This window comes from Neomonachus schauinslandi, chromosome 1 (genome assembly GCF_002201575.2).
Source record: "Neomonachus schauinslandi chromosome 1, ASM220157v2, whole genome shotgun sequence".
NCBI lineage: Eukaryota > Metazoa > Chordata > Mammalia > Carnivora > Phocidae > Neomonachus > Neomonachus schauinslandi.
In genome coordinates this window covers 201,621,656-201,645,641 of record NC_058403.1, presented here as the reverse complement: position 1 = coordinate 201,645,641, position 23,986 = coordinate 201,621,656, and the positions used below count along the sequence as shown (strand labels likewise).

General features: G+C 59.7%; 3 protein-coding genes across 10 annotated transcripts in view; all 3 read left to right on the top strand.

The window, feature by feature from the left end:
• The window catches only part of MAST3 (microtubule associated serine/threonine kinase 3), a 30,674-nt gene extending 28,013 nt beyond the window's left edge, over positions 1-2,661 (top strand). For all 6 annotated transcript variants that reach the window (XM_044921955.1, XM_044921952.1, XM_044921951.1 and 3 more), the window contains one exon: positions 291-2,661. In XM_044921955.1, coding sequence (XP_044777890.1) covers positions 291-823 — 533 coding nt within the window. In that variant the 3' untranslated portion in view covers positions 824-2,661. The remainder of the gene's footprint in view (positions 1-290) is intronic.
• Positions 2,662-3,477: 816 nt separating this feature from the next.
• On the top strand, positions 3,478-16,108 carry PIK3R2 (phosphoinositide-3-kinase regulatory subunit 2). 2 transcript variants are annotated; one of them, XM_021683263.2, is made up of 16 exons: positions 3,478-3,601; positions 5,412-6,035; positions 8,880-8,972; positions 9,334-9,384; positions 9,467-9,598; positions 9,688-9,898; positions 10,417-10,502; positions 10,653-10,761; positions 10,850-10,948; positions 11,109-11,289; positions 11,385-11,510; positions 12,540-12,682; positions 12,925-13,101; positions 14,168-14,239; positions 14,418-14,588; positions 14,958-16,108. In XM_021683263.2, the coding sequence occupies exons 2-16, from the start codon at positions 5,834-5,836 to the stop codon at positions 15,163-15,165; spliced, it is 2,061 nt and encodes a 686-aa protein (XP_021538938.1). In that variant the 5' UTR covers positions 3,478-3,601; positions 5,412-5,833; the 3' UTR covers positions 15,166-16,108. The 2 variants fall into 2 exon arrangements, with proteins under 2 accessions (XP_021538938.1, XP_021538937.1); XM_021683262.2 differs by having other exon boundaries at positions 5,412-6,155.
• Positions 16,109-18,797: 2,689 nt separating this feature from the next.
• On the top strand, positions 18,798-22,507 carry IFI30 (IFI30 lysosomal thiol reductase). Of its 2 annotated transcripts, none has more exons than XM_044917469.1 (7): positions 18,798-19,078; positions 20,228-20,446; positions 20,528-20,602; positions 20,854-20,946; positions 21,749-21,901; positions 22,078-22,131; positions 22,223-22,507. In XM_044917469.1, the coding sequence occupies exons 1-7, from the start codon at positions 18,968-18,970 to the stop codon at positions 22,283-22,285; spliced, it is 768 nt and encodes a 255-aa protein (XP_044773404.1). In that variant the 5' UTR covers positions 18,798-18,967; the 3' UTR covers positions 22,286-22,507. The 2 variants fall into 2 exon arrangements, with proteins under 2 accessions (XP_044773404.1, XP_021538790.1); XM_021683115.1 differs by having other exon boundaries at positions 18,798-19,093; positions 20,264-20,446.
• The last annotated feature ends 1,479 nt before the right edge of the window (positions 22,508-23,986 follow it).

The following is a 23,986-nucleotide window of genomic DNA, read 5'->3' as shown; positions in this document are numbered from 1 at the left end:
GGCCTGGGCACCCCAGTTGCTACCCCTCTGGCTCACCCTGATTTCATGGGGTGGAGCATATCTTTGGCCCATTGAGTGGTAGGTCATTAGATGCGAAACGGGTGGATAGGAACTAGGGCTTTGATGGCTGAGTAGGAGTTCACCAGGGAACAACTTGCACACGGAACAGGAGACAAGAAAAGCAGGCATACTGGGTGGCCACGGGGAAGGACGTGGGCTTTGGCAGGTGCGCTCAGCCCCACGGCCCCACATTGAGGCTGGTGGCCCTGACCCTCATCTGTCCTCCACAGACACGGCATCCCCTCCCAGTGCCTCCCCGAGCTCCAGCAGCCCTGCCTCTCCCGCCGCCGCTGGCCACACCCGCCCTAGCTCCCTGCATGGCCTGGCCGCCAAGCTCGGGCCACCCCGCCCCAAGACCGGTCGCCGCAAGTCTACCAGCAGTATCCCGCCCTCCCCACTGGCCTGCCCACCCGTGCCTGTGCCCCCACCCCGCTCACCCTCACCCCTCCCCGGACACCCACCCGCGCCCGCCCGGTCTCCACGGTTGCGCCGGGGCCAGTCAGCTGACAAGCTGGGTTCGGGTGAACGGCTGGATGGGGAGCTGGGACGCCGCGGCCGCGGGCCAGACTCGGAGCTGGTGGTCATGCGGCGGCTACACCTGTCCGAGCGCCGAGACTCCTTCAAGAAGCAGGAGGCTGTGCAGGAGGTGAGCTTTGATGAGCCGCCCGAGGAGGCCACCGGGCCGCTCACCTCCGTACCACAGATTGCCGTGGAGGGCGCAGAGGCTGTGCTAGGAGCCCTTGGACCTGCCGGGAAGGACTGATCCCTCCCACCTGGCCTCTCCCTGGCCTAGAAGTTGGGCTTTTTTTGTGCAATGTTTTTTCCGTAAAGTGACTTCTGGATGGAGACTGAGCCACCAGACTATGACACCTGGAAGGCGAGAAGCCATCTCGGTCCTTACTGGAAGGCGGAAACGGCACCTCCCTCTGTTCTGGTACAGATCAGGGGCCGTAGGGGCAGGAATGGGGGACAAGGGTGGCATTGTAAATAGCAGCAAATCCCTGCAACTAATTTATTACTTTTTATAAGCGATAGGTAGACTGAGCCGCCACTGTGAAGGCGGCTGCCCGGGTTCTGCCCCTTGCATCTGGGACCCCATTTGCAGACGCTGCCCCCTGGGCTGAGAAGGAAGCACTTGGACAAGTCATGTATGTTCGTGTTTTCTAGGTTTTCTGTATTTTTTAGTTTTTTGTGTGTTACTTGATCCCATCCTGGCTGGCCCAACACCCACTGATTTGAGGGGATACGGGCAAGCTTACCTGTCTGGGCCCAGTTTGGATGTGACTTGGAGAGTCTACAAATGATTCCCCTCTCCCACAAAACAAGCAATCTCGATGATGGACTGGATTCTGAAAGCTACTTCTCACTATCATAGCCTCCATCCCTAGGCCAGTCTTGCTAGAGTTTACTTCTAGTCCTGAAGGCTTCAGCTTGGAGGAGGGGGTGTGGGAACTGGGACTTTCATGGATGAGTAGGAGCTCACCAGATCTAGGCAGAGGGGTCACCCATCCCACAGGGTGACACTGATGCCCTGGGAGGGAGACTCAGGACTCCAAGGGTACTACCAGGGCAGGAAAAGAATGTCCGCCCTGCACAAGATTTCATGTGCTTAATGCCCACCAGGGTGAGCCCTTGACCATGATGTGTCTGAAACACCCCACGGGGTGTCCCTCAATGTGTCACAGCCTTCCTAGAATGAAATTCAAGTGAGAAAACCCAACTGGGGAGCAATGGGGCCCAAGTTTGAATCTTGGCTTCCCTGTGTGGCTCTGGGAAAATGGCTTTCCCGCTCTGTGCCTCAGTTTCCTTGTGTTTACAAAAACTAATCCCAATGACTATTTATTAAGCATCTACTCTATGCCAAACGCTTTTACTTGTGGCTTCTCCCTCAGCCAGCCTTGAGAAGGCTGCAGGTGGTGTCGTCATCCCCATTTTACAGACAAGTAACTGAGGCCTGGTGAGGGGTGGAGACTTGTCCCACAATCACCTGGTAGAAATCATGCAGCCAGGCCCTTTGGTGGGCCTTGTCAACAAGGGAGCTTGAATGGAGGAGAGTCTGGTGCCAGATACAGCTGACTCCATTTCCAGCTTTCTTCCCTAGGATGCTATGTGACCCACTAGGCATGTCAGACAGAACCTCCATTTCCTGGTTGGAGGTGCCTGGCAAGATCACTGTGCCCCACATGGTGAGGGCACTTTCCAGGCACTGCAGCCCACTCTGCATCCCTCCCAGAGACCCCCACCCAGCACTGGCTGGTGTTGGAGCTAGACCAAGGCTGTGCATGATTTGCTCCCTCTTTCCATCCTGGAGCTGACCGTGAATAAAAGCCCACATTTACAAAGAGGAGGTCCAATGTCTGGATTTGTGAGGGGCAAAGAAAGGGGTAAGGGAAGAGTGCGGTGGGGACAGGGTGAAAACTGGCTTCATTTGAAGGGGTTTTGAAGGCTGCATAGGAGTTCACCAATGGGATTATCTCCCTGATGCCTTCTCAGGCCCCTGGCCTCCTGCTGCCCTCTCCCTGAGTACCCATCATAGGCTCTGCCCTTAAAATCTTCATCCAGACACCGATCTGGGGCCCTGAGCTGTGTTAATAAAATAAATAAACCATCTTTGTGTCCTTTCTATACGGGTTTTTGTTTGGACTGTGCCCCATACCACCCCACCCCCGCCCCAATCCCCCAACCCAGCCCAGCTCGAGTGCTTTGGGTTACTTCCTGAGCTCTTGGTAGCACCAGAAACCTTTGACCACGCCCCCCGTTTCCGAGTGTCTTCGGCTATTTCCGGAAACAATCGTCCACATCTGGGCCCTTGGGCATGCTCTCGCGCTCGCAGGGCTGCAGTTCGTTCAGCTGTTTCCGGACGCTCTAGGCTGCCATGGAAACGCTTTCAACCCCGGCCTGTACCGCTTTCCCGAAAAGCTCAGCTTTCTGTGGCGAGCTCCTTTCCCACCCCAACGTCTCTCCTCTTCCCCTGAGCTCGGGGCCGCCTCACTCGCCCTTTGGAGTCCTCCATTCTTGGCAATTTCGGGAAGTTAGTGGTCAGCCTCTGGGTCTAAACTTCCAGGGCCTCTATCTGGGTCCAAGCATACTCGGTTCTTTCCAAAACTCTCCGCAGTCCGGAGGCTCAGCCTCTCTTCCATCAGTCCAGCTGGAAGGCACTCGGCGATTTCCGGAATCGCTCGGGCATCTCAAAGCCCAGCCGAGCTTAGGGAAAGGCTTAGCTGACCCGATTGCACTCGGCTGTCTCCGGAAATGATCGGCGATCTCGGGGCATCTTCTACCCGCCAGTCCCGCGGGAGTATGTTCGGTTCTTTCCGGAAATACTCGGACGTCTCGAGGCTCCGCCTCCACCTAGCTTCACCCGCCCGGCCCGAATGCGCTCGGCCATTTCCGCCGGGGGCGGGCCCGGCTGTTCGGAACCGCGGCGGCGGTGGCGGAGGCGGGGATCCCGCGGCTGCGGCGACGGCGGCCGCGGTGGAGCCACGGGTCGGGCTCGGCTCGGTGTGACGGCGGCCTCGGCGGCGGTGGCGGCCGCGACCAGGTAAGTCCAGGCCGGCCGGCGTGGCAGGCCGGGCTGGGATGCGCTCAAATGCGGGGCTCCTAAGTGGAGTGTGGGGCCGAGGTGGAAGTCAGAACGCGAGCGCCGAGCTGCATCGCGCCCCGCGGGAACTGGGGGCCCCAGGGAACGGGAGGGAGGCCTCGGGCTGGACCTAGCAGCAGTGCTGCCTGCCCGGGACCGTGGGACAGGAACGGGGTACCCCCAGACCGAGATAAGGGGCTGGGGCTGCGGCCCCGAATGGAAGGAGGCCCTGCCTGGAGTGGAGCGTCGAGCAGTAATAAGGGGCACCCAGGCATTGTGTGGGACATAGTGGGATGCAGGAGGGTCGGGGGTCGACTCCACTTCCGTTCCCCGGGCTAGGCTGCCGGGTCCACGCAGGCCCGAGTGCGCGTCTGAACACGCGTGAGCGCGCGCGGGCCCTGCGTCCAGCCGGCCAGCCCCTGGCCAGGCCTGGCCCCTCCACCCCGCCTTTTGGATTCGGGGAGCGCTGGTTCCCCGGGCGCACACACCGGGGCGTGTGCAAACCTGTGCATGCTGGAGCGCGGAGGCGGGCAGGCAAGCGGATCCAGGTGGTTTCCTGGATGTCCCCTCACTGGGCCTCAGTTTCCCCACCTGTAGAATGGGAGTACGGGAGGCCAGGAAGCGGGTAAGTTTGGGCGCCCCGGAATGTGGAGCCTCTGCTCCCTGCTCCGACACCTTCTGGGGCTCTCGTGGTCAGGGGCATAAAGCCCACTCTCTAACTGGTACTCGAGGACCAGCGTGGTGGCTTGGTGGCTTTCATAGAGCCACCCTGAACTCTTGGCAAGCAACTTCCCGCTGTCAAGCCTTTGCACGCACTATTTCCTCTAGCCAGTGCTGTCTCCTGTCCTCTGTGAAGACCCGCCCCCTAGAAAAGCACGCCCTCCCCCACCACCCAGTCTCAGGAGAACCGCACCTGCAGGGCTGACACTGGGAAGGCTGTCTGGGGTGGGCTGTTTCCCCAAGACTTGGGGCCCTGGGGCTTGAGCATTGCCCTGCATCCAGCAGCCTCCCCCCTTGGCAGCTGTGATGCCCATCTCCCATTCACGCTGTCCTGGCTCCATGTCTGCCTTGGGGCCAAGGTCCCTTTGGTCTCCCATGACCTCCCCACGTGTTTTGAGATTCTGTTCTAGGCCCTTCATTTAGCCAAGCCGGAACACCGTCCCCCCACTTCATTTCTCCCCTGCAGAGACCTTGGACTCACTTCTTAGTCCTTTGCCTGTGCTGGGGCCTCTGCCTGGACCTGCTTTCCTACCTCTTTGCTTCCTTACTGCCTCCTTCTGTGCTCAGCTGGCCCGGCCCCTCCTCCAGGCTCCCACAGTACCCTGAGCATTCCCCATCACACTCCACCCACTCTGGGTATAACTATCTAGCCATGTGGCTGCTATCTCCTGCAATCCATTCTGGGCCTTGAGGTTGGGTGGATCTCGGTTTATGAGTCCTGGCTTCCTGGCCCACTGAGTGGTCCAACAAAGACCTCCCTGCTCTGAGCCTCAGTTTCTCCATCTCTAATGAAGGGGCAATGAAGAGCTTATTTACTGAGCATGCGTTATGCCTGGGGCAGGTTCTTGGAAGCTCTGCTCCCAGTGACCCCAAGGGAGGGCTGTTGTTACACCCATTTTACAGCTGGGGAAACAAGCCTAGAGAGGGGCTAGGACTGGCCCAAGGTTACCTAGTGAGTCAGGGGATTCTGACCCCATATTTGGGCCCATCTCTGGGGTGGGGGTGGGAGGAGCCCAACCTGGCTGATGCCACCCTGCCCATCTCCCCCTAGGTCGGCGTCCTGGCCAAGCATGGTGACAGCCTGTGCCCTCGGCCCCCTCGTCTGGCGCAGCCGGAAGAGCCGCCAGCCTCGGGCGCCGATGGCCCCCCATGTGAGGGAGTGAGCAGCCTGGCCCTGCCCTACGGAGTGAGGGGGGACGCAGCGGCTGAGTGAGCTGAGACCACGCTGCCGACCCCCTCCCACCAGTTGACGAATGGTGGACCGAGCAATGAATGACCCATGTCAGGGTCATGGAATAATGGTGGGAAGCAAGGCATGAGTGACCCCCGTGGTCACCTGTAACTTCTCAGTAGAGATAGTGGTCTCGGTGCCCCAAGCCGACTCAGCCGACCCTCCCGGCCCTCGCCCCAGCTGATGGGGCCACTGGGGCCCCGAGCAGCAGCTTGACCGTCCAGACCCCACCCTGCCCAGCCATGGCCGGTGCTGAGGGCTTCCAGTACCGCGCACTGTACCCATTCCGCCGGGAGCGGCCGGAGGACCTGGAGCTGCTGCCGGGCGACGTGCTGGTGGTGAGCCGGGCAGCCCTGCAGGTGCTGGGCGTGGCTGAGGGCAACGAGCGCTGCCCACAGAGCGTGGGCTGGATGCCTGGCCTCAATGAGCGCACGCGGCAACGAGGTGACTTCCCCGGCACCTACGTCGAGTTCCTGGGTCCTGTAGCCCTGGCCCGGCCTGGCCCTCGTCCACGTGGCCCCCGCCCACTGCCCGCCAGGCCCCGGGATGGGCCCCCTGAGCCAGGTGAGCGGCAGGCAGGGACCCTGGCAGGGACGGGGTCCCCTCAGACCCTCAGTTTCCTCTTTTTTCTAGTGAGGCAATGGCACGTCTTCCAGGGGAGGAGGAATAAGCACATTTGGTCAGTCGATAAGTGTTGACTACGCTGCTGTCAAGGGCTGGGCTCAAATCATGGCACTGGGAACACAGTGGCAGACATAGGCCTGGCCCCTGCCCTTGTGGGGCTCCTGGTTCAAGAAGTGACAAGAATGTGATTAGGTAATGAAAAATGCTGTGAGGAAGGAGCCTCACATGGGGAGAGCTGGGGGTGAAGGGCTCCAGGCAGCACGCACAGCAAAGACAGAGGCTGCGAGGTAGGACTGTAATGGCAGGTTTGGGGAACAGCCAGTGGAGTCGAGTGGGAAGGGAAGGGCAATGGGGGCTGTGCCTCAGAGATTCTGTGGGATTGATTTTGAGGACAGCGGGGAGCGTTCAGTAGGATTCAGAGGTTCAGTTTAGCTTCATCCCTCAGTTTTGCAGATAGGGTCCCTTGAGAAACCCCCTTTGTTACCTAACCAGGTAACCAAAATGAAGGAAGCCACAAAGCCAAAACAGGATGGGATGATCCCTTGAGGCCATGCAGCACACTGGGGTAGGAGGACCGCACATCCCTCCCCAAAGACCCTTGGCCATCTACACTTCCAAGGGATGTGCTAGGAGTGAAGAATTGAGGGCACTGAGCGTATGTGGAAATTGCTGTATGCTGGGCAGAGGGCATGGGTTCCAGCCAGGGAAACTGAGGCTCAGCTTGTGGGAAGGAGGCTAAGTGCCGAGTGCCTGGTAGTCTGCTCCAACCTTCACAGCAACCCAGGGAGGCCCCGTGTACAGATGGGGAGACCGAGGTGCAAAGGGGTCAAACCACTCATTCGGGGTCCATTCCCCAGTGAAGGCCAAGGCCCTGGGAAGCGCCATGGCCCCAACCTTTGGCCTGCCTGGTTTGGGGCTAGAGGGACACTGGTGCCCCAAGAGGGTCACGCCAGAGCCCCACAGCATGGGGCCAGATGGGAAGCACCGAGGCGAGGGTTTGCAGCATCTGGTGCCTCCAGGGCCGGGGCCTAAGTCCCGCCTCAGCCTGGAGGAGCAGGAGGCGGCCCCATCCGGGCTCCCAGCCAAAATCTGCCTCTCCCCCTGGTAACAGCCGCCTCCCTCCTCTGCCTGGCCCCGATCCAGCCTCTACACACATGCCCACTCTGGGTGGCTGCCCAGCCCCGCCCTCCAAATCCTCCAGGGCTGTGTGACAGCGGCTGGGGCCAGCCCTGCCCCGGCCTCAGTTTCCTCATCTGGCAACTAGAAGGCTTGGTCCTTTGCACGTTCAGGCCCTGCCCCTCCGGGGTCCTAGGACCACCCAGCAACATGCTGTGGCCGCCTGTGTTTCCTCCGTTCGACCCTACACCGGGAGCCGAGAGCAGAACGTCCGTGTCACCTGGGCCCCCCAGAGGGAGGTTGCTCTCTCTCTCAGCCTCAGTTCCCGATCCATAAAATGGGGGTGACACATGTTCTGATGAGTTTTCCCTCCCCGTTTTGCAAACTCGTCACAGGCAGATTTCAGAACTGTCCCCTCCCCCCCATCACCCACCTCCTCTCCCCTTGTTCTCTCTCTCTTTTTTTTCCTTCAGCGTTTTTGACTTAACTGGGCCTTTCTCCAGCTTGAGGCACCACCTGGCCCATCACTCAGGGAGGCCCTGCAGGCCTGGGCTTGCCCCTGCTGTATGCCAGGGCGTCCCTGCCGTCGGCCGGAGCCTGCACACAAAGGGCCCGGTGGAGCGAGAAACACAGGGCCAGGAAGGTCCCTGGCACCCGCTGGGAGGGGTTTCAGCATTTTTAAAACGGGGGGTAATACTTTTTTTTAAAACAAGATGACTTAGAGAATGGAGGAAGGTCCTTGGACTGAGGTGTTCTAACCCGCAGAGGGATTTTGTCCTTTTATTCTTTTCAACCGCTTTGTTGTTCGCCCTAAGGAGGGAGAGAGGACACCGTGAGCCAGTTTCTTACCTGAGGAGACCGAGGCGCAGAGATGGTGGGTCCTGGGCCCCAGGTTGCACAGCAAGCAATGGCAGCACCCTAAACCTGCTCTCTGAACTCCCACAAGCTCGGTGGCTTCAAGCAACAGTGTACTTGCCTGCTGTTCTGGAGGCCCGAAGTCCAAAATCAAGGTGTCGGCGGGGCCGTGCTCCCTCTGGAGGTTCTCGGAGTGGATGGTTCTTTGCTTCTTCCAGCTTCTAGTACCTCCAGATGTTCCTCGGCTTGCAGCCGCATCACCCCAATCTCTGCCTCTGTCCTCACATGGCCTTCTCTTCTTATAAAGACACCAGTCATTGGATTGCGAGCCCTAAATCTCAGATCTTGTCTCAGAATTCTTACTTTAATTATATCTGCATAGTAAGATCATACTCACAGGTATCAGGGATTAAGATGTGGACGTATCATTTTGAGGGACATTAATCAACCCACTATACCTGGTCTCTGAAGTTGTGTAAACGGATATTTTAACCCAGAAAATTGTTTACCACCAACTCGGCCCTCCCAGCCCCTCCAGCCAGGTTTTGGCTTCCCTAGGATGGTGGTACAGATGCCAGGCACTTGCCTAGACCAGACCCTACCTGGAGCTGCCCAAGCTGAGGTCCAACATGCAAAGAAAGGGGCTGGGGTCCTTCCAGGGAACCCCACCAACATGCTCTCCCCTTCTGCCAGGCCTCACACTCCCCGACCTGCCAGAGCAGTTCTCCCCACCTGATGTGGCTCCCCCCATCCTGGTGAAGCTGGTGGAGGCCATTGAGCAGACAGGTGAGCCTCAGCCTGCCTACAACCCCAGTGTGCTGCTTGCTTACCTCTGTTGATGGGCAACTCCTCCCCTCATGGGGCTGCCAGACTCACTCTGCATGGAAAGAAGCTGAGCTTGGATGCTCTGGGCCTCTGTGTTGAGTTGGGGCAGTAGTGACTCCTAGGATGTGGATGGGAATATGGTCACCAGACCCGCCATTGCATGTACTGTGCCCTCTGGCACCATCTCTCTCCCTTACCCCTCCCGGCCCCAATTATCTCTGGGAGGTTGAGTAGCCATCCCAGGCCCCACAAGGGCTCCAGGAAGCATTTGAGGGCTGGGCTTGCCACCTGGGGTAGAGCTGAACCACCCCTTTCTCCCCAGGGCTAGACAGCGAATCCCTCTACAGGCCTGAGCTGCCCGCCCTGCGCACAGGTGAGGGGAAGCTTCGATGGGCAGGGGTTGGAAGGACAGCCGGCCTGGACATCACGACCGACATGTCCCCCTGCACCCGCAGACTGGTCCCTGAGCGACGTGGAGCAGTGGGACACCGCAGCCCTGACAGACGGCGTCAAGGGCTTCCTGCTGGCACTGCCCGCGCCCCTCGTGACTCCCGAGGCCGCGGCCGAGGCGCGCCGGGCCCTGCGGGGTGAGCCTCGCGGGAAGCCCGGGTGGGGAGGGGGCCGGGGCGGACGGGCGCCGGCCCCGGCTCACCCTGCCCTGGCCGTCTGTCCGCAGAGCCCGCGGGGCCGGTGGGGCCGGCGCTGGAGCCCCCGACGCTGCCGCTGCACCGCGCGCTCACGCTGCGCTTCCTGCTCCAGCACCTGGGCCGGGTGGCCCGGCGCGCTCCCGCTCCGGGCACCGCCGTGCGAGCCCTGGGCGCCACCTTCGGGCCGCTGCTGCTGCGCGCGCCGCCTCCCTCGCCGCCGCCAGGGGGCGCGCCCGACGGGTGAGCGGCCGGAGGGGGCGGGGCCCCGGCCCGACGAGCGAGGGGCGGGGCTTTAAATGGAGGCAGGGCCGGGAGCCTTGGCCCCGGGCGGGAGTCCAGACCCACTTAAAGGAGTATGAACAGGGCCCTGGGGGTAAGAGGCCAGAACTGTTGTGATAGCAGGACTGATAGGATAGCAAGGCTGGGACCTGGGCTCCAGGAAGACCCCAGCAGGCCTGAGACGGAGGAATGAGACCTAGACCAGAGAGAAGGCACGTGAGGGGTACGCGTACCTTCACTTCTCCCCACCACCCCCCCCCACACACACACCCCAGGTGCTGGCCTCTATGCGTTCGTTGTATGAACATTTACTGAGTGCTCGCTGCATGTACATAAACAGGAGTTGGCCTCCTACACCTGCCTGTCATCTGCCCTTCTTCCCTACCCGTGCTTTCCCGCACATCTGCCCCAAGCGTGCACACACAGTGCAAGACCGGGTGCACGTCAGGCCCCACACACTACACTCCCCTTCCCCCCAGGACTGAGTCCAGCCCTGACTTCCCGGTGCTGCTGGTGGAGAAGTTGCTTCAGGAACATCTGGAGGAGCAGGAGGTCGCACCCCCAGGTGACCCCCCCCTCCCCGTATTATCTCTTATTGTCGGGAGCCTTGAATGCTGACTTGGGGCCCTGCCGGTATCTACAGGCTCTGTTACAGTAGGAGCCAGCCACAGTATACAGTCGGTACTCAATATGCATTTGTTTTCCTGTCCCCCAGCGCTGCCGCCTAAACCTCCCAAGGCAAAGCCTGCCCCTGCAGGCCTGGCCAATGGGGGGAGCCCGCCCTCCCTGCAGGACGCTGAGTGGTACTGGGGTGACATCTCCAGGTAGGGTTGTGGGATGGGGCCACGTGGCGGGCAGGGCCTGAAGGGCAGGGTCTCTGGGTGGGCATCCCAATCCTGGGTGTCTCCACAGAGAGGAGGTGAACGAGAAGCTCCGGGACACGCCTGATGGCACCTTTCTGGTCCGAGATGCGTCTAGCAAGATCCAGGGGGAGTACACACTGACCCTCAGGTGGGGGCCTGTCCCTTCAGGGGGTGACTGGGTGTGAGAGCTGGGAGGGATGCCACCAGGTCAGAAGGACCGGGGGTGGCATGGGGAGTGGGAAATGTGCAGTGTCAGCCAGGATGGCTGGGGGTCCCCCTGGCTGCTGACCCCCCCACCCGCCCCCCAGGAAAGGCGGGAACAACAAGCTGATTAAGGTCTTCCACCGCGACGGGCACTACGGCTTCTCAGAGCCACTCACCTTCTGCTCCGTTGTGGACCTCATCACCCACTACCGCCATGAGTCACTGGCCCAGTACAATGCCAAGCTGGACACCCGGCTCCTCTACCCCGTGTCCAAGTACCAGCAGGTCTGTAGCCCGGGGGGTGGCAGCCAGGGAGGGCGGCGCCAGCCTCGGGCCTAAGTGTCCCGGGCAGCTTCTCTGATCACACCGGGTGTCCCCAGGACCAGATCGTCAAGGAGGACAGTGTGGAGGCGGTGGGTGCCCAGCTCAAAGTCTACCACCAGCAGTACCAGGATAAGAGCCGCGAGTATGACCAGCTCTATGAAGAGTACACCCGCTCCTCCCAGGTACCACAGGCACGGAGGGGCAGTGGCGAGGCCCTGGGGACAGATGTCTGCTTCCAGGTCACAGAGCAGCCATGTAGCGCCTGGGCTGCCCTAAAAACAAATCAGTGTTTTAAAAAAAGAGAGAGAGAAAGAACTGATGAGAAAGCACCAGCCAGCCCCCTGGGAGCAGCTGAGTCGGGACCCAGGAGGTGTCTCCTTGAGCCTCTGTGGCTCCCTGGGCCTCACTTGCCCCATGTGGAACTGTAAACTGGGGCCATGGTCTGTTTCTCCCTGCCCTTAAACGTGGATGTTACTCAAAGTGCTAGCTAATAACCTGACAAGAGTTGATAGAGACAAAGAGTCAGGAGGTCATGGGAAAGGGCAGCGTCTTTTAAAACAGGGAAGGGGGAGGACGGCTTTATCACATGAGGACTCTTAATAAATTACTCTCGTAAGTCGGGATGTAGCTTATTCAGACCAAACATCCCATCTCAGGCAGAGAATACCTCCATCCCCCCTGTTATCCCCAAGAAATTTCTTTCTTGTCTCCGTTTTACCTGATGGATCAACGGAGGCTCTGAGTAGACAAGATGTCTGTCTGGGATTGGTTATGAACATCAGAATCTTGGAAGTGACGTAGGGTCCCCGAGTCTCGGTTTCCCCATTAATAGTTCTGACTTTGTAGGAGGCTATTGGCAGGTTCTACAAGATGATGTATAGAAAGTACTCCGCGAAGCATCTACCCTGAGAGGGAGCCCCACGAACTGTATGTCGGAACTAGAATTGTCTTTAATTCCCAGCAGTGCTAACAGATCCAGTTGTTGGTAAGGTACCCAAAAGAGGATCTAAAGGAAGACTGGGTTTGGGGAATGGGGTTCTGAAGGCTGAATAGGAGTTTGTTCAGTACAGTAGGAGCTAGAGGAATAATGCATCTGATAGAGGGAACAGCTTGAGCAAAGTCTCCATATTAGAGTTGGGATCTGCCTTCATCCCTCATGAGGGACTTGTAAGGAGTCTTGGCAGAAACTAAGATTCACCCCCTTCCCGCAGGAACTGCAGATGAAGCGCACAGCAATTGAGGCCTTCAATGAGACCATCAAGATCTTTGAAGAGCAGGGCCAGACGCAAGAGAAGTGTAGCAAGGAATATCTGGAGCGCTTCCGACGTGAGGGCAATGAGAAAGAGATGCAGAGGTGAGTCAGCTCCTCTGCCCTGCCCTGCCCTGCCCTGCCCTGCCCTGCCCCACCCTGATCTGGTGCAGTGCAAGTGGGGAAAGAAAGGAAACATGGGGCATCCTGAGTTCCAGGAGGGGGGGTCATTTGAAATGGGCTTTGATGGATGAATAAGAGTTCACTAAAAAGAAATCAGGGAAATCAGCATGTGCAAAGGCTTAGAGGCTGGGAGCCATCTGAGGCCTCAGCCGCTCCTCCCACAGGATCCTGCTGAACTCCGAGCGGCTCAAGTCTCGCATCGCCGAGATCCATGAGAGTCGCACAAAGCTGGAGCACGAGCTGCGGGCACAGGCCTCAGATAACCGAGAGATCGACAAGCGCATGAACAGCCTCAAGCCAGACCTCATGCAGCTGCGCAAGATCCGAGACCAGTACCTCGTGTGAGTGCCTGGCTCCGGGCTCACCTGCAGGCCCCTCGGTTCAGGGCCATTTGGTGAGGTGATCTCACCTTGCCAAGTGGCCCCACCTTGCCCCTGAGACCCCTCACCTGTCCCCGAGCCCCCTCCCTCTCAATCAGGCCCCTCCTGGCCCCCTTGGCAGGGCTCCCTATGGGTTGGCCCCAGCCTCCTAGTTGTCCGTGAAATGGGAGCACTGCTCCCACGGGGCTGGGTCATTGGGAGCCTCCACCAGGATCCACTCCATGAATGCCAGCTGTATGACCCCGCACGTGCTAGGGCCCCAGCAGCCCCAGCCTGGGCTCAAATCCCACCTCTGCCCGCTGAACCACTGCCTTAGATGCCTCCACGGCCCTGCTGTGCGCCAGGCTCTGTGCTGGGTGCCCTGTGCACATGAGCTCACTCTGTCTTCTCAAAGTTCTTTGTAAAGTTGCCCCTTGGGGCGACTGGGTGGCTCAATCGGTTGAGCAGTCTGCCTTCGGCTCAGGTCATGATCCCAGGGTCCTGGGATCGAGCCCCATATCAGGCTCCCTGCTCCGCGGGGAGCCTGCTTCTACCTCTCCCTCTGCCTGCCTGCGTGTCTGCCTACTTGTGATCTCTCTCTCTGTCAAATAAATAAATAAAATCTTAAAAAAAAATAAAATAAAAAATAAAATAAAGTTGCCCCTTAACAGCTGAGGGAAACTGAGGTACAGGACAGACAGCTGTCCTGTGTGAAGGCACACTGCCGTGCAGCCCTCAGTCCTAAGCCTCTGGTAGTGATAAAGACCTTGCTGGAATGGCGCAATCCGGGGGTTCAATAAGAGTTAACAGACACACAGTAATAAGTAGGGCGTTCCCTGGAAGGCCCCCAGGTTCAAGCTTTCCCTGACCAAGCCGAGGCTGACCCCTCGTGGCAACTGGCGGCATTGCACCGAGAACCGGCCCTCGGACCGTCCCCCCTTGGCTCCGGCCAGGCCGCACTGGCCCACCCTGGGCTAGCGGGCCTGTGCTACAGCCTCTGTTCCCCTACCAGCAGAGCGGAACGAGCCCACCTTTCCTCTTCCTCCAGGTGGCTTACCCAGAAGGGCGCCCGACAGAAGAAAATCAACGAGTGGTTGGGGATCAAAAATGAGACTGAGGAGTAAGTGAACACCTACCTGATGGGGGCCAGGGAAGGCATCCCAGAGGAGGGACCGTTTTCAGTGGGTTTTGCAGAATGAGTAGGAGTTCACCAGGGAGGGAGCGTCGTCCACGCGGCCGGGGAGCCTCAGAGGCTTGGGGGGGTGAATGACCGGGTCCCCTCCCTGCTTCCCGCACAGCCAGTATGCGCTGATGGAGGATGAGGATGACCTCCCCCACCATGAGGAACGCACGTGGTATGTGGGCAAGATCAACCGGACACAGGCTGAGGAAATGCTGAGTGGCAAGCGGGATGGTACCTTCCTCATCCGGGAGAGCAGCCAGCGGGGCTGCTACGCCTGCTCCGTGGTGTGAGTGCCTGGTGGGGGCGCCCAGAGCGAGCGGGGGGCTGGGGGGTCTGCACACTCCTGACCGCTCTCATGGAGCACCTGCCGTGGGCTGGACTCTGGGAAGAACGGCCACGAAGGAGCCCCGCCCCCCCGCCGCCGCCATGGCTGCCGCCGGCCCGAGGGCTTGTTGGGGGGCGAGGGAGGAAGCTAGGGCAGCGTTCGGGCAGGACGTGCCGGCATCTGGACCAGGTTGGGGTCCGGGAAGTGGGGCGATGCGAGTCCCGAGCGGAGGTCACCTGAGGGGCGGGAGGGGAGAGCAGGAGCGGGGAGAACCCCTGCGGGAGCCGCCGCCAACTCCCCGACCGTCGGCCCCTGTGCCTGCGCCCGCAGGGTGGACGGCGACACCAAGCACTGCGTCATCTACCGCACGGCCACGGGCTTCGGCTTCGCGGAGCCCTACAACCTGTACGGCTCGCTGAAGGAGCTGGTCCTGCACTACCAGCACGCCTCGCTAGTGCAGCACAACGACGCGCTCGCCGTCACGCTCGCCCACCCGGTGCGCGCCCCCGGCCCCGGGCCCCCGCCCGCCGCCCGCTGACGGCCGCGCGCCCGCGCCCAGCCGAGGCGCCCCTGCGCGGCCTGGAGGGCTCCGTCTTTGGGGCTTTCCGTCTGTCTGTCTGTCTCTCTCTCCATTTCTCTCTGTCTGAGCCTCTCTCCGTCTCTCCCTGTCACTCTGTCTCCTCCCCTCCCCGTCCATCTGTCCTTCTCTCTGTCCCTCCGTGTCTCCGGGTTGGGGGTCCTGCCTCCCCGGCCCCATACGCCCCTCTCCCGTGGGCACCGCCCTCGGGCCACCCCGAACGCCGTGCCCTGCCCACCAGAGCCGCCCCCCCCCGACATGGTCCCCGAAGACCCACCTGGCTGCACCTGCCATGTTTACAGAGGCCCCTGGGCTGTGCGGCCCCAGCCTGGGTGCCCCGATTTTTAAGCCATAGACCTGGGGTCACGGCAGGAAGGAACTTTAACCACTTCCAAGGAACTTGGAACTTCCAAGTTCTAAGGAACTTGGCCACTTTTAAGAATCACCTCGGCCGGGATATTCTGGGCCGGGCGGGACCCGCCCCACAGACGCCAACTTCCCCTCCAAACCCTGAAGTGAAACCACCACTTGGTTGTCCCCACAAAGGGGCCACTGCCAAGAAGTAACCCCCCAAAAAAGAAAAGAATTAAAAATAAACGGGGGAGCCGGCCCCACCCGGCGGCAGGCCTCCCAGACGCGGGGGCTGCCCGCATGCCGGTCGCACCTCTGCCCACAGCACTTCCACTCGATGGAGGCTCAAGGCTTCTCCCCGATCATGTTAGGTTCTGATTGTATTTTTTCTTGACTGTAAAGCCCTTTTTTCTCTCCTCTTTTGGGACGAGAGCCCTGGTTTTCTACACTACCCGCGGACCCCCCCCTCCTGCCTGCCCAGCTAGGCTGGGGGGCAGCTTTTGTATGGTACGTTGATATTGATATGGATATAAAACCTGGAACATGTGGATGCTTCTGTTGTTGATGGCGGGGCTTCTCCAAGGCCACGGTGTGCTGGGGACCCCGGCATTCCCAGGGTCACACAGATCTGGTCCCTGGGTTTATAATTCCAGGGAGCCAAGGAAGGCCGACAACCCTCACCCCCCCCCCCCCACCCAGTTTAGCTGCTTGTGACCGGAGAAGGTGAGAGACTTGCCCAAGGTGCCAGGACAGAGAGGCTCAAACCCTGAGCTCAGCCCTACAGCATGGCCTGCTCCAGGCACCCCAGACTCCAACCCAGCTTCTCACCAGTGCCCAGGCTGCACCCCCGCCCCGGCCCCTCAGGCTTGAGTCCCAGCATTCAGCCACCAGCCAGGCTCTCGGGAAAGTCCCCTCCCCTCTGATGTGCAGCTTCTTCATTACCAGGTGGGGTCAATAGCACGACCCCTCCCCTGCCGCCCAGAGAGGGCCCCCATGTCCTTAATGCCTTCGGTGCCGGCCCCTCCCCGCTGACTCTCCTCTGACCCCCTCTCTCCACACCTGCCCCTGACATGCAGGCTGCCAGGTCCCAGGGGACATCGACTTGAGGCCTCATGGTGTCTTTGACCTGGACCATTCATCACTCTCCTCTCCCCAGGGTCCCCGTCTCTCGGCCCTTCCCTCCTTAGAAGACTAAGCCTTGGCCCTCTCCTCTCCCCATACCGCACCTGTCAGGGCCCAGCATGCCCATGGCAGCCAGGGGTAAATGAACAAAGCTGCCCTCTGATCCATTTCTCCCCCACTGGGCTCTCAGAGGGACGGAGCTGCCTCCCCTGGCCTCAGAGCCCGCGGGCCTTTCCAGGTGCTGCCCCTGCTGTGTGCCCAGGTCAGGAGGTGCCCCACGAGTAACCCCAGCCCAGATGCTGCCTCCCCTCCAGGCTTCACCCACTGCAACGGGGGACACAGGATAAAGGTCACTTTCTAGATCCCATGACCCCAGCCGGCTGAGTCTGCAGACAGAAGATAACAGCCCACGTGTCCTCACATGGCGTCCTCAGGTGTCTGCTCTCAACCACCAGCCGTGTCTCCTTGGGAAGGTCACCCGCCACCCCTGATCCTCAGATTCCTCTGACCAAGTAGGGTCAATAGTTGCTTCTCCCACCCCCAAGGGAAGTCTCTTGAGGGCCAGATAATCAAATGAGTGAGGTTACCTTTGTGAATTCATCCAGTAGGTGCTTAGTAACCACTGGAAAAATTGTGGCAATTTCTTACTGTTCTGTCCCTGCCCGGCAAGCAGGCTAACTCTGCAGAGTTGTGCTGCTTAGTCTTAGAGAAGCATCACAGAGGAAATGGGCTTTGCGAAGGCTTCAGAGGGACAGGCTGGCAGGATCATCCAGCCGTGGGTACTTTCCCCACGCCGGAAGAAGACCCAGGAGCGGGGGAGCTGGGGCCTCTGCTGCAATCTGGGCCAGGTGTGGGCGTTTCCTCCCGTGGGATCAGGTCCTGTGTCACGCCTGGCATTTGAGGCCCTGCAAAGTCTGAACATCTGGGTTACTCCCTCACCATCCCAGCCTGCACGCCTTTGGGCGGGCTATTCTCTGCCTGGTTACTGTCCTGGGCCAACACTTTTCCAGCGGTGCCCCCCACCCCCACCCCAGCCTGGGGCAACTCTCCCTCTGGCTCTGAGCCCTCCCTGTGGCTTTATTCCCCAAACTTCGCTCTTTTTTTTTTTAGATTTTATTTGTTTATTTGAGAGAGAGAGAAAGAGAGAGAGCACATGAGAGGGGGGAGGGTCAGAGGGAGAAGCAGACTCCCCGCTGAGCAGGGAGCCGGATGCGGGACTCGATCCCGGGACTTCAGGATCACGACCTGAGCCGAAAGCAGTCGCTTAACCGACTGAGCCACCCAGGCCCCCCCCCAAACTTCACTCTTATCCCCATTTGACAGAAAGGGAAGCTGAGGGTCCATCGCCTGAGGTGCCCAGTACGATCCAGAGGCAAACCGGGTCCAGGTGACTCCAGCAGGTTTGGGCCCCACACCCCCAACCCCCCCCAGCCTACCCCCTGTACACAGTATAGGCTTCAGGTAATGACTGCCCCAACCCGGGGCTTCTCTCCTCCCGCGGGCGTTCCCTGCGGGCCTGCTTGCCCACCCCCACGCCCACCCCCACCCCCTGCAGCTTTGGATGCTGGAAAGGAGGACCCAGCTTTCTTTATGCCCCCCACCCCCGCCCCCGAGGGCTGCGAGGACCAAGAAGCACCAGGACCGGCGCTGGCTTCTGCTTCTCGCTCAGCGGTGGCGCCGCCTGAGTCAGCCCCGCGTGACCACGCTTGGTGGGACTGCAGCGTCGGGGCTGAGGAGCCTGAGACGAGGAGGGGGCGCCAGGGGCAGGTGGCGGGAGGGGGCCCACTCTCCGGCAGGGGATCAGCCGCCGTAAGAGGGCAGGGTTGCGAGGCGAGGTGCCCACGCTAGGAACGGGGGGGCCCCTGGTTCACCCCGGCCGCCCCCACAGCGGTCCGCGGGGCGGGCGCGGCGAGACCCTCCCGTCTCTCTCTGCGTCCCTGTGTCTCCGTGTCTCTGAAGCCGCCACCTAAACTCGGCTCGCGGCGCTCTGGCCCCAGCCTCACATGACCGAGCGACCCTGCTGGCCCGGAGGGGTCGGAGCGGGGGGCGCGGGGGAGGGCGGCGCCACGGCCTCGTGACTTCGGGCCCGGCACCTGGCGGGAGTGAGGATGGGGGCCAGGTTGGAAGAGGGCCCAGACAGGCCAGCCGACCCCGAGGGACGCCCGACCCAGCCCCCAGGGGCGTGGGCCCCCGGGAGGCGGGTCCGGCCTGGGGGGCTGGGCCACCGCCGGGTTAAAAGCGGCTCCTTGCCTGGCCGCTGCTCCCGCCTCCGCTCCCTCGCTCCGCTGTGATGGCCTCGTCGCCACTTCTTCCGTTCCTGCCTTTCCTGCTGCTGCTGCTGCTGCCGCCGGAGGTCCCCGCGGCTGCGCGGGCGTCCCCGCTAGAAACCCTCCCCGAGGGGGCGGCCGCCTGCGAGGTAGGGACGGCAACGCGGCGGGTATGGGGGCAGCGGGGTGCTGCGGGAGCGGCGGCTCCTCCCCTCTCCCCAGATTTTGCCGGGAAAGAGCTGAGTTCGGGGCGGGGGGACGCTGCCCCGGGTCGGCACCGAAAACCCCCCGGCGCTGTGGCCCCAATCCGAGTTGTTTCACTTCCCCATCTCGCGTCTGACACTCAGCTGTCCCCCACCCCGTCCCCGCCCGCCCCGCGCGAGGGTGCGCTGAGCTCCTACAGTGTACATCTGGGGCGGGAAGGAGTTTCCTTTCGGAGTGCAGGGGAAGCCCAGAGAAGTGGGCCCGTGGCACCGACCCTCCGGGTGCTGCTTCCTGAGTGCCTTTCGGCCAGGGAAGAGCTCGCGTGTTTGTGGTGCGGGGCAAGCCCATGGCCCGGCGGCTGAGCCACTTGCTTTCGCCTGCACCGGCACTGACTGCCTGCCGCCCGGCAGCTGAAACCGGAAGTCAGCACATATTAGGCGCCGCCTCAGCAGTAGGGCTTCGGAGGGGGTTCACCTGGGCCCCTTGAGAGGAAGAATAAATAAGGGGTCAGCCCAAGTGTAGGGCCTCGCTCAGCTCAGGGCCAAGGCTCTGGGGATGAAGTGGCAACAAATGAACATGCATTAGTCTCCTGTGGTATGCATCTCCGAGAAGGCAGGATGGAGAGCAGTGACCAGAAATGTGCATGTGTTGAGTCCTTACTGCATACATTTCCCCTGGGCGAGGGGTTTCACCTCAACTGAAGGAAAGCAAGAGCTGTTCATAAATTAAGTGCCTACTGTTTGCAAGTCTTTGTCACATCCGTCTTGCGGAAAAACAGATTGAGGGGCGCCTGGGTGGCCCAGTCGTTAGGCGTCTGCCTTCGGCTCAGGTCATGATCCCAGGGTCCTGCTCTGGGGGAGGCCTGCTTCTCCCTCTCCCACTCCCCCTGCTTGTGTTCCCTCTCTCGCTGTGTCTCTCCCTGTCAAATAAATAAATAAAATCTTTAAAAAAAACAAAACTGAGATTGAGGAAGATTGAGGGATGCAGTAAAGCCTGAGAATCAGGATTTTACCTGGCACTGTCTGAAAGGAGTGCAAGATGGAGCACCTACTGTTTGTAGCTGCAAGAGAACCAAGCAGGGCGATGCTCCCTTCACACCCCTTCCTCCCGCACAGGCTGGGGGCCTGTGCCTGCCGGTGCCCCCCAGGAAGTCACAAGCCCCGCCTGTCAATGTGAGCCTCTACTACGAGACGCTGTGCCCCGGCTGCCGGGCCTTCCTGGTCCGAGAACTCTTCCCGACCTGGCTGATGGTCCTAGAGATCCTCAATGTCACACTGGTGCCCTATGGAAATGCCCAGGTATGCTGGCCCTGGGGAAACCGAGGCACTAGGCCAGGGAAGGGGGCACCTGGTGCCAGCACTCACCTAGCTGCCTTTCAGGAACAAAATGTCAGCAGCAGGTGGGAGTTCACATGCCAGCACGGTGAGCAGGAATGCAAGCTGAACAAGGTGGAGGTGAGCAGCCCCCAGGGTACCTGAGTGGTGGAAGCACAGAGGTGGGGGGGGAGGGAGACTGCCATCGTAAGGAAGGCAAAAAGCCAGGCTCAGAAGGGATTGGAAGCAGCTCCATCCTCTGCCTGCGTGCCTTTGTAATCACATCTTCATTCACCGCTTCATTAGGTGAACACCCGTGATCACTCGCAGAGTGGTCTAGGGCTGCTCTGGGCCCGCTTCATGCCCTTGCCTGTCCACCCCCTATCCCACAGGCCTGCCTGTGGGACCAGCTAGAGAAGGACTTGGCCATCCTGACCATTGTCTGCATGGAGGAAATGGATGACATGGAGAAAAATCTGAAACCAGTGAGCAACACCCCTCACTTGGCCCCAGGTTGGGAGACCCTGGCCTTCCCTGTTCCCAGACAGACCCAGGTTCAGGTCCTGGCCTGACCACCACTCTCTGTGTAGCCCCGGAAAAATGGCCTTCCCTCTGGACGCCTCAAATCTCTGAAGGAAGGGAACAGAGATCTTTGGGGGAGCATGGGTAGATCAAGGAGGGCTTCCTGGAGGAGGTGCCTCTGAGCTGGTCTTGGATGGACAGAAATGTTCAGGGACACAGATGATGATCCTCCTCTGGGATATGGGGATGACAGGACAGGCCCGCCTACTTCTCTGGAGGATTATGAAAAACACCTCCCAGTGGAGTGACTCATTGACACCAATAGTTGATTCATTCATCAAACATCTGGACCACCCAAAAGGCTCACCCTGGGACACCCCCAGCCCTGCAGAGTCATAGTGGGGCCAGAGGAGGGCAGAGGAAGAAGAAGCACTCAGAAGATTCTGGGGAAGGAAGGGGAAGGGTGTTCCTGGTAGAGGGAACAGCACATACGGAAGCTCTGAGGGAAATGAGATACCGTAAGGGGTCCGGGGCTGCAGGTCTGGTCTTCTGAGACTCAGGAGCAGCCTGAGCCCCTGCCTTGTGGGCCTCCATTCAGGTAAGTGTTAAGCACATGCTGTTTATGCTGTGGACCCAAATGTCTCCTGTTGCCAGGAAGGTACAAGCTTGGCCCTGCGGGGGCTGGAGGAGGAACCATTGGGGAGATAACACAGCGGAAGCTGAGGCAATGCTCCCGCTCAACCAGCAACCCTTGTCCACCCTCAGTGCCTGCAGATCTATGCACCAGAGGTGTCCCCGGACACCATCATGGCGTGTGCAATGGGGGACCGTGGCATGCAGCTCTTGCACGTCAATGCCCAGCTTACAGATGCCCTGCAGCCACCCCACGAGTATGTGCCCTGGGTCGTCGTCAATGGGGTAAGAACTCTTCTAGCCCTCGGTATGGCCACGCGCCAGCACCAGGATGACGGATGTGCCCTCTGGTCTGGGAGGCAGGGGCCAGACTTGGGGCCATTTGCAGCCCCTTCTGGGTCGGACACGGGTTGGTGGGGGGGCAAGTGGGACTGCATGACTTCCTGTCTTGCTTCGTGCAGAAACCCCTGAAAGATCCGAGTCAGCTCCTAAGCCTCGTCTGCCACTTGTACCAGGCAAGCTGGAAGGGGACCGGAGGGATCCGCTGGGGGCGCGGGTGGGCAGCGGCTTCTTTCGGGACCCCCAGCTCACGGCCGTCTCCTCCAGGGTGAGAAGCCAGACGTCTGCCAACCCATGGCCAGCTCCCAGAGGGAAGTCTGCTTCAAGTGACAGCTGGTGCCCGAGAAGGAGCTACTGGAGGAAGAGCAAGAGGGCACCTGTCCCTGTCTTTCCTGATCCCTGACTCTCAGCAGCTGCTTCCCATCATCCAGATAACTTCTACACATTCCATGAAAGCCCAGACTCAGAATCCGGCCCCCAGATCAAGCATCTCGCCCCACTGAGAATGATGCTACATTGAATGAGTTTAATAAACACTTCTGGATTTTGTGATCCCTTTGATAAGTTAGCAAGTCCCCCTGGACCGACACGCTGCTGGGACCCCCTGAGAAGTCCCCTTTCTAGGAGAGGCAGAGCCAGACAGACACTCTTCGCCCCACGGGGAGCAGACACGGGCCAGAGGGAGGCACCAGGGCTGGAGGAGCCCAGAGAGGAAGTGAAGGCTCTGCTTAGGGAATAGGAGCATTGGGGCTGGGGTTTTGAAGGGTGACTAGGAGTTCATGAGGCAGAAGACGTATTCAGTAATTCAACAAACAGCCGTAACTACTCCCTTTTGCAGACGCCACACTGGGTGATAGGAGTTGGGCAGATATGGGCCAGAGGGAGGCATACCTCATGAATACATGGGAAATACCCACTAAAACTGAGTAAAACTCCCCAAAGTGGCCCAAGCCAGCACTTTATCTTTTTTAAGATTTTTTATTTTATTTTATTTTTAGATTTTATTTGGGAGTGAGTGAGTGAGAGAGAGAGAGAGTGCGTGCATGCAAGCAGTGGGGAGGGGCAGAGGAAGAAGCAGACTCCCCACTGAGCACGGAGCCCAATGCGGGGCTTGATCCCAGGACCCTGGGATCATGACCTGAGCCAAAGGCAGATGCTTAACGACTGAGCCACGCAGGTGCCCCTTTATTCTTAAGTAATCTCCACACTCAACGTGGGGCTCGAACTCACAGCCTGGAGATCAAGAGTCGCATGCTCCACCGACTGACCCAGCCAGGCACCCCCTAAACCACCACTTTATTTTTTTATTTTTTATTTTATTAAAGATTTTATTTATTTATTTGACAGAGAGAGAGATAGCGAGAACAGGAACATAAGCAGGGGGAGTGGGAGAGGGAGAAGCAGGCTTCCTGCCAAGCAGGAAGCACGATGTGGGACTCGATCCCAGGACCCTGGGATCATGACCCGAGCCAAAGGCAGACGCTTAACAACTGAGCCACCCAGGCGCCCTAAGCCACCACTTTATTTTTTTTTTTTTAAAGATTTTATTTATTTGACAGAGAGAGAGACAGCGAGAGAGGGAACACAGCAGGGGGAGTGGGAGAGGGAGAAGCAGGCTTCCTGTGGAGCAGGGAGCCCGATGCGGGGCTCCATCCCAGGACCCTGAGATCATGAACTGAGCCGAAGGCAGACGTGTAACGACTGAGCCACCCAGGCGCCCCTAAGCCACCACTTTAAATACCATCCTTAGCTAAAGACAAAAGAAAGAGGGGGTGTTCCCAGCTTTATTGAGATATAATTGAGAAATTTGTATATATTCAAGGTCTACAGTGTGATGATTGGGTATGTGTATATATCCTGAAACAATTACCACCATCGAGTTAACACCTCTATCATTTCACATAGTTACCTTTTTGTGTGTGTGATGAGAACACTTCAGAGCTCCTGGCTTAGCAACTTTCAAGTACACAATATGGTACCGTTACCTAGAGTCACCATGCTGTGCGTTCAAGCCTCAGAAAGTACTCATCT

What these genes read in the sequence shown, in the direction of transcription:
- IFI30 (XM_044917469.1), top strand. Translation starts at nt 18,968, where the DNA reads ATGGCCTCGTCGCCACTTCTTCCGTTCCTGCCTTTCCTGCTGCTGCTG. An exon ending in TAGAAACCCTCCCCGAGGGG is followed by an intron (nt 19,079 to 20,227) that starts GCGGCCGCCTGC and finishes AGAACCAAGCAG; the next exon opens with GGCGATGCTCCCTTCACACC. An exon ending in TGGAGAAAAATCTGAAACCA is followed by an intron (nt 20,947 to 21,748) that starts GTGAGCAACACC and finishes GTCCACCCTCAG; the next exon opens with TGCCTGCAGATCTATGCACC.
- PIK3R2 (XM_021683262.2), top strand. Translation starts at nt 5,834, where the DNA reads ATGGCCGGTGCTGAGGGCTTCCAGTACCGCGCACTGTACCCATTCCGC. An exon ending in GGAGGCCATTGAGCAGACAG is followed by an intron (nt 8,973 to 9,333) that starts GTGAGCCTCAGC and finishes CTTTCTCCCCAG; the next exon opens with GGCTAGACAGCGAATCCCTC. An exon ending in CCGTGTCCAAGTACCAGCAG is followed by an intron (nt 11,290 to 11,384) that starts GTCTGTAGCCCG and finishes GGGTGTCCCCAG; the next exon opens with GACCAGATCGTCAAGGAGGA.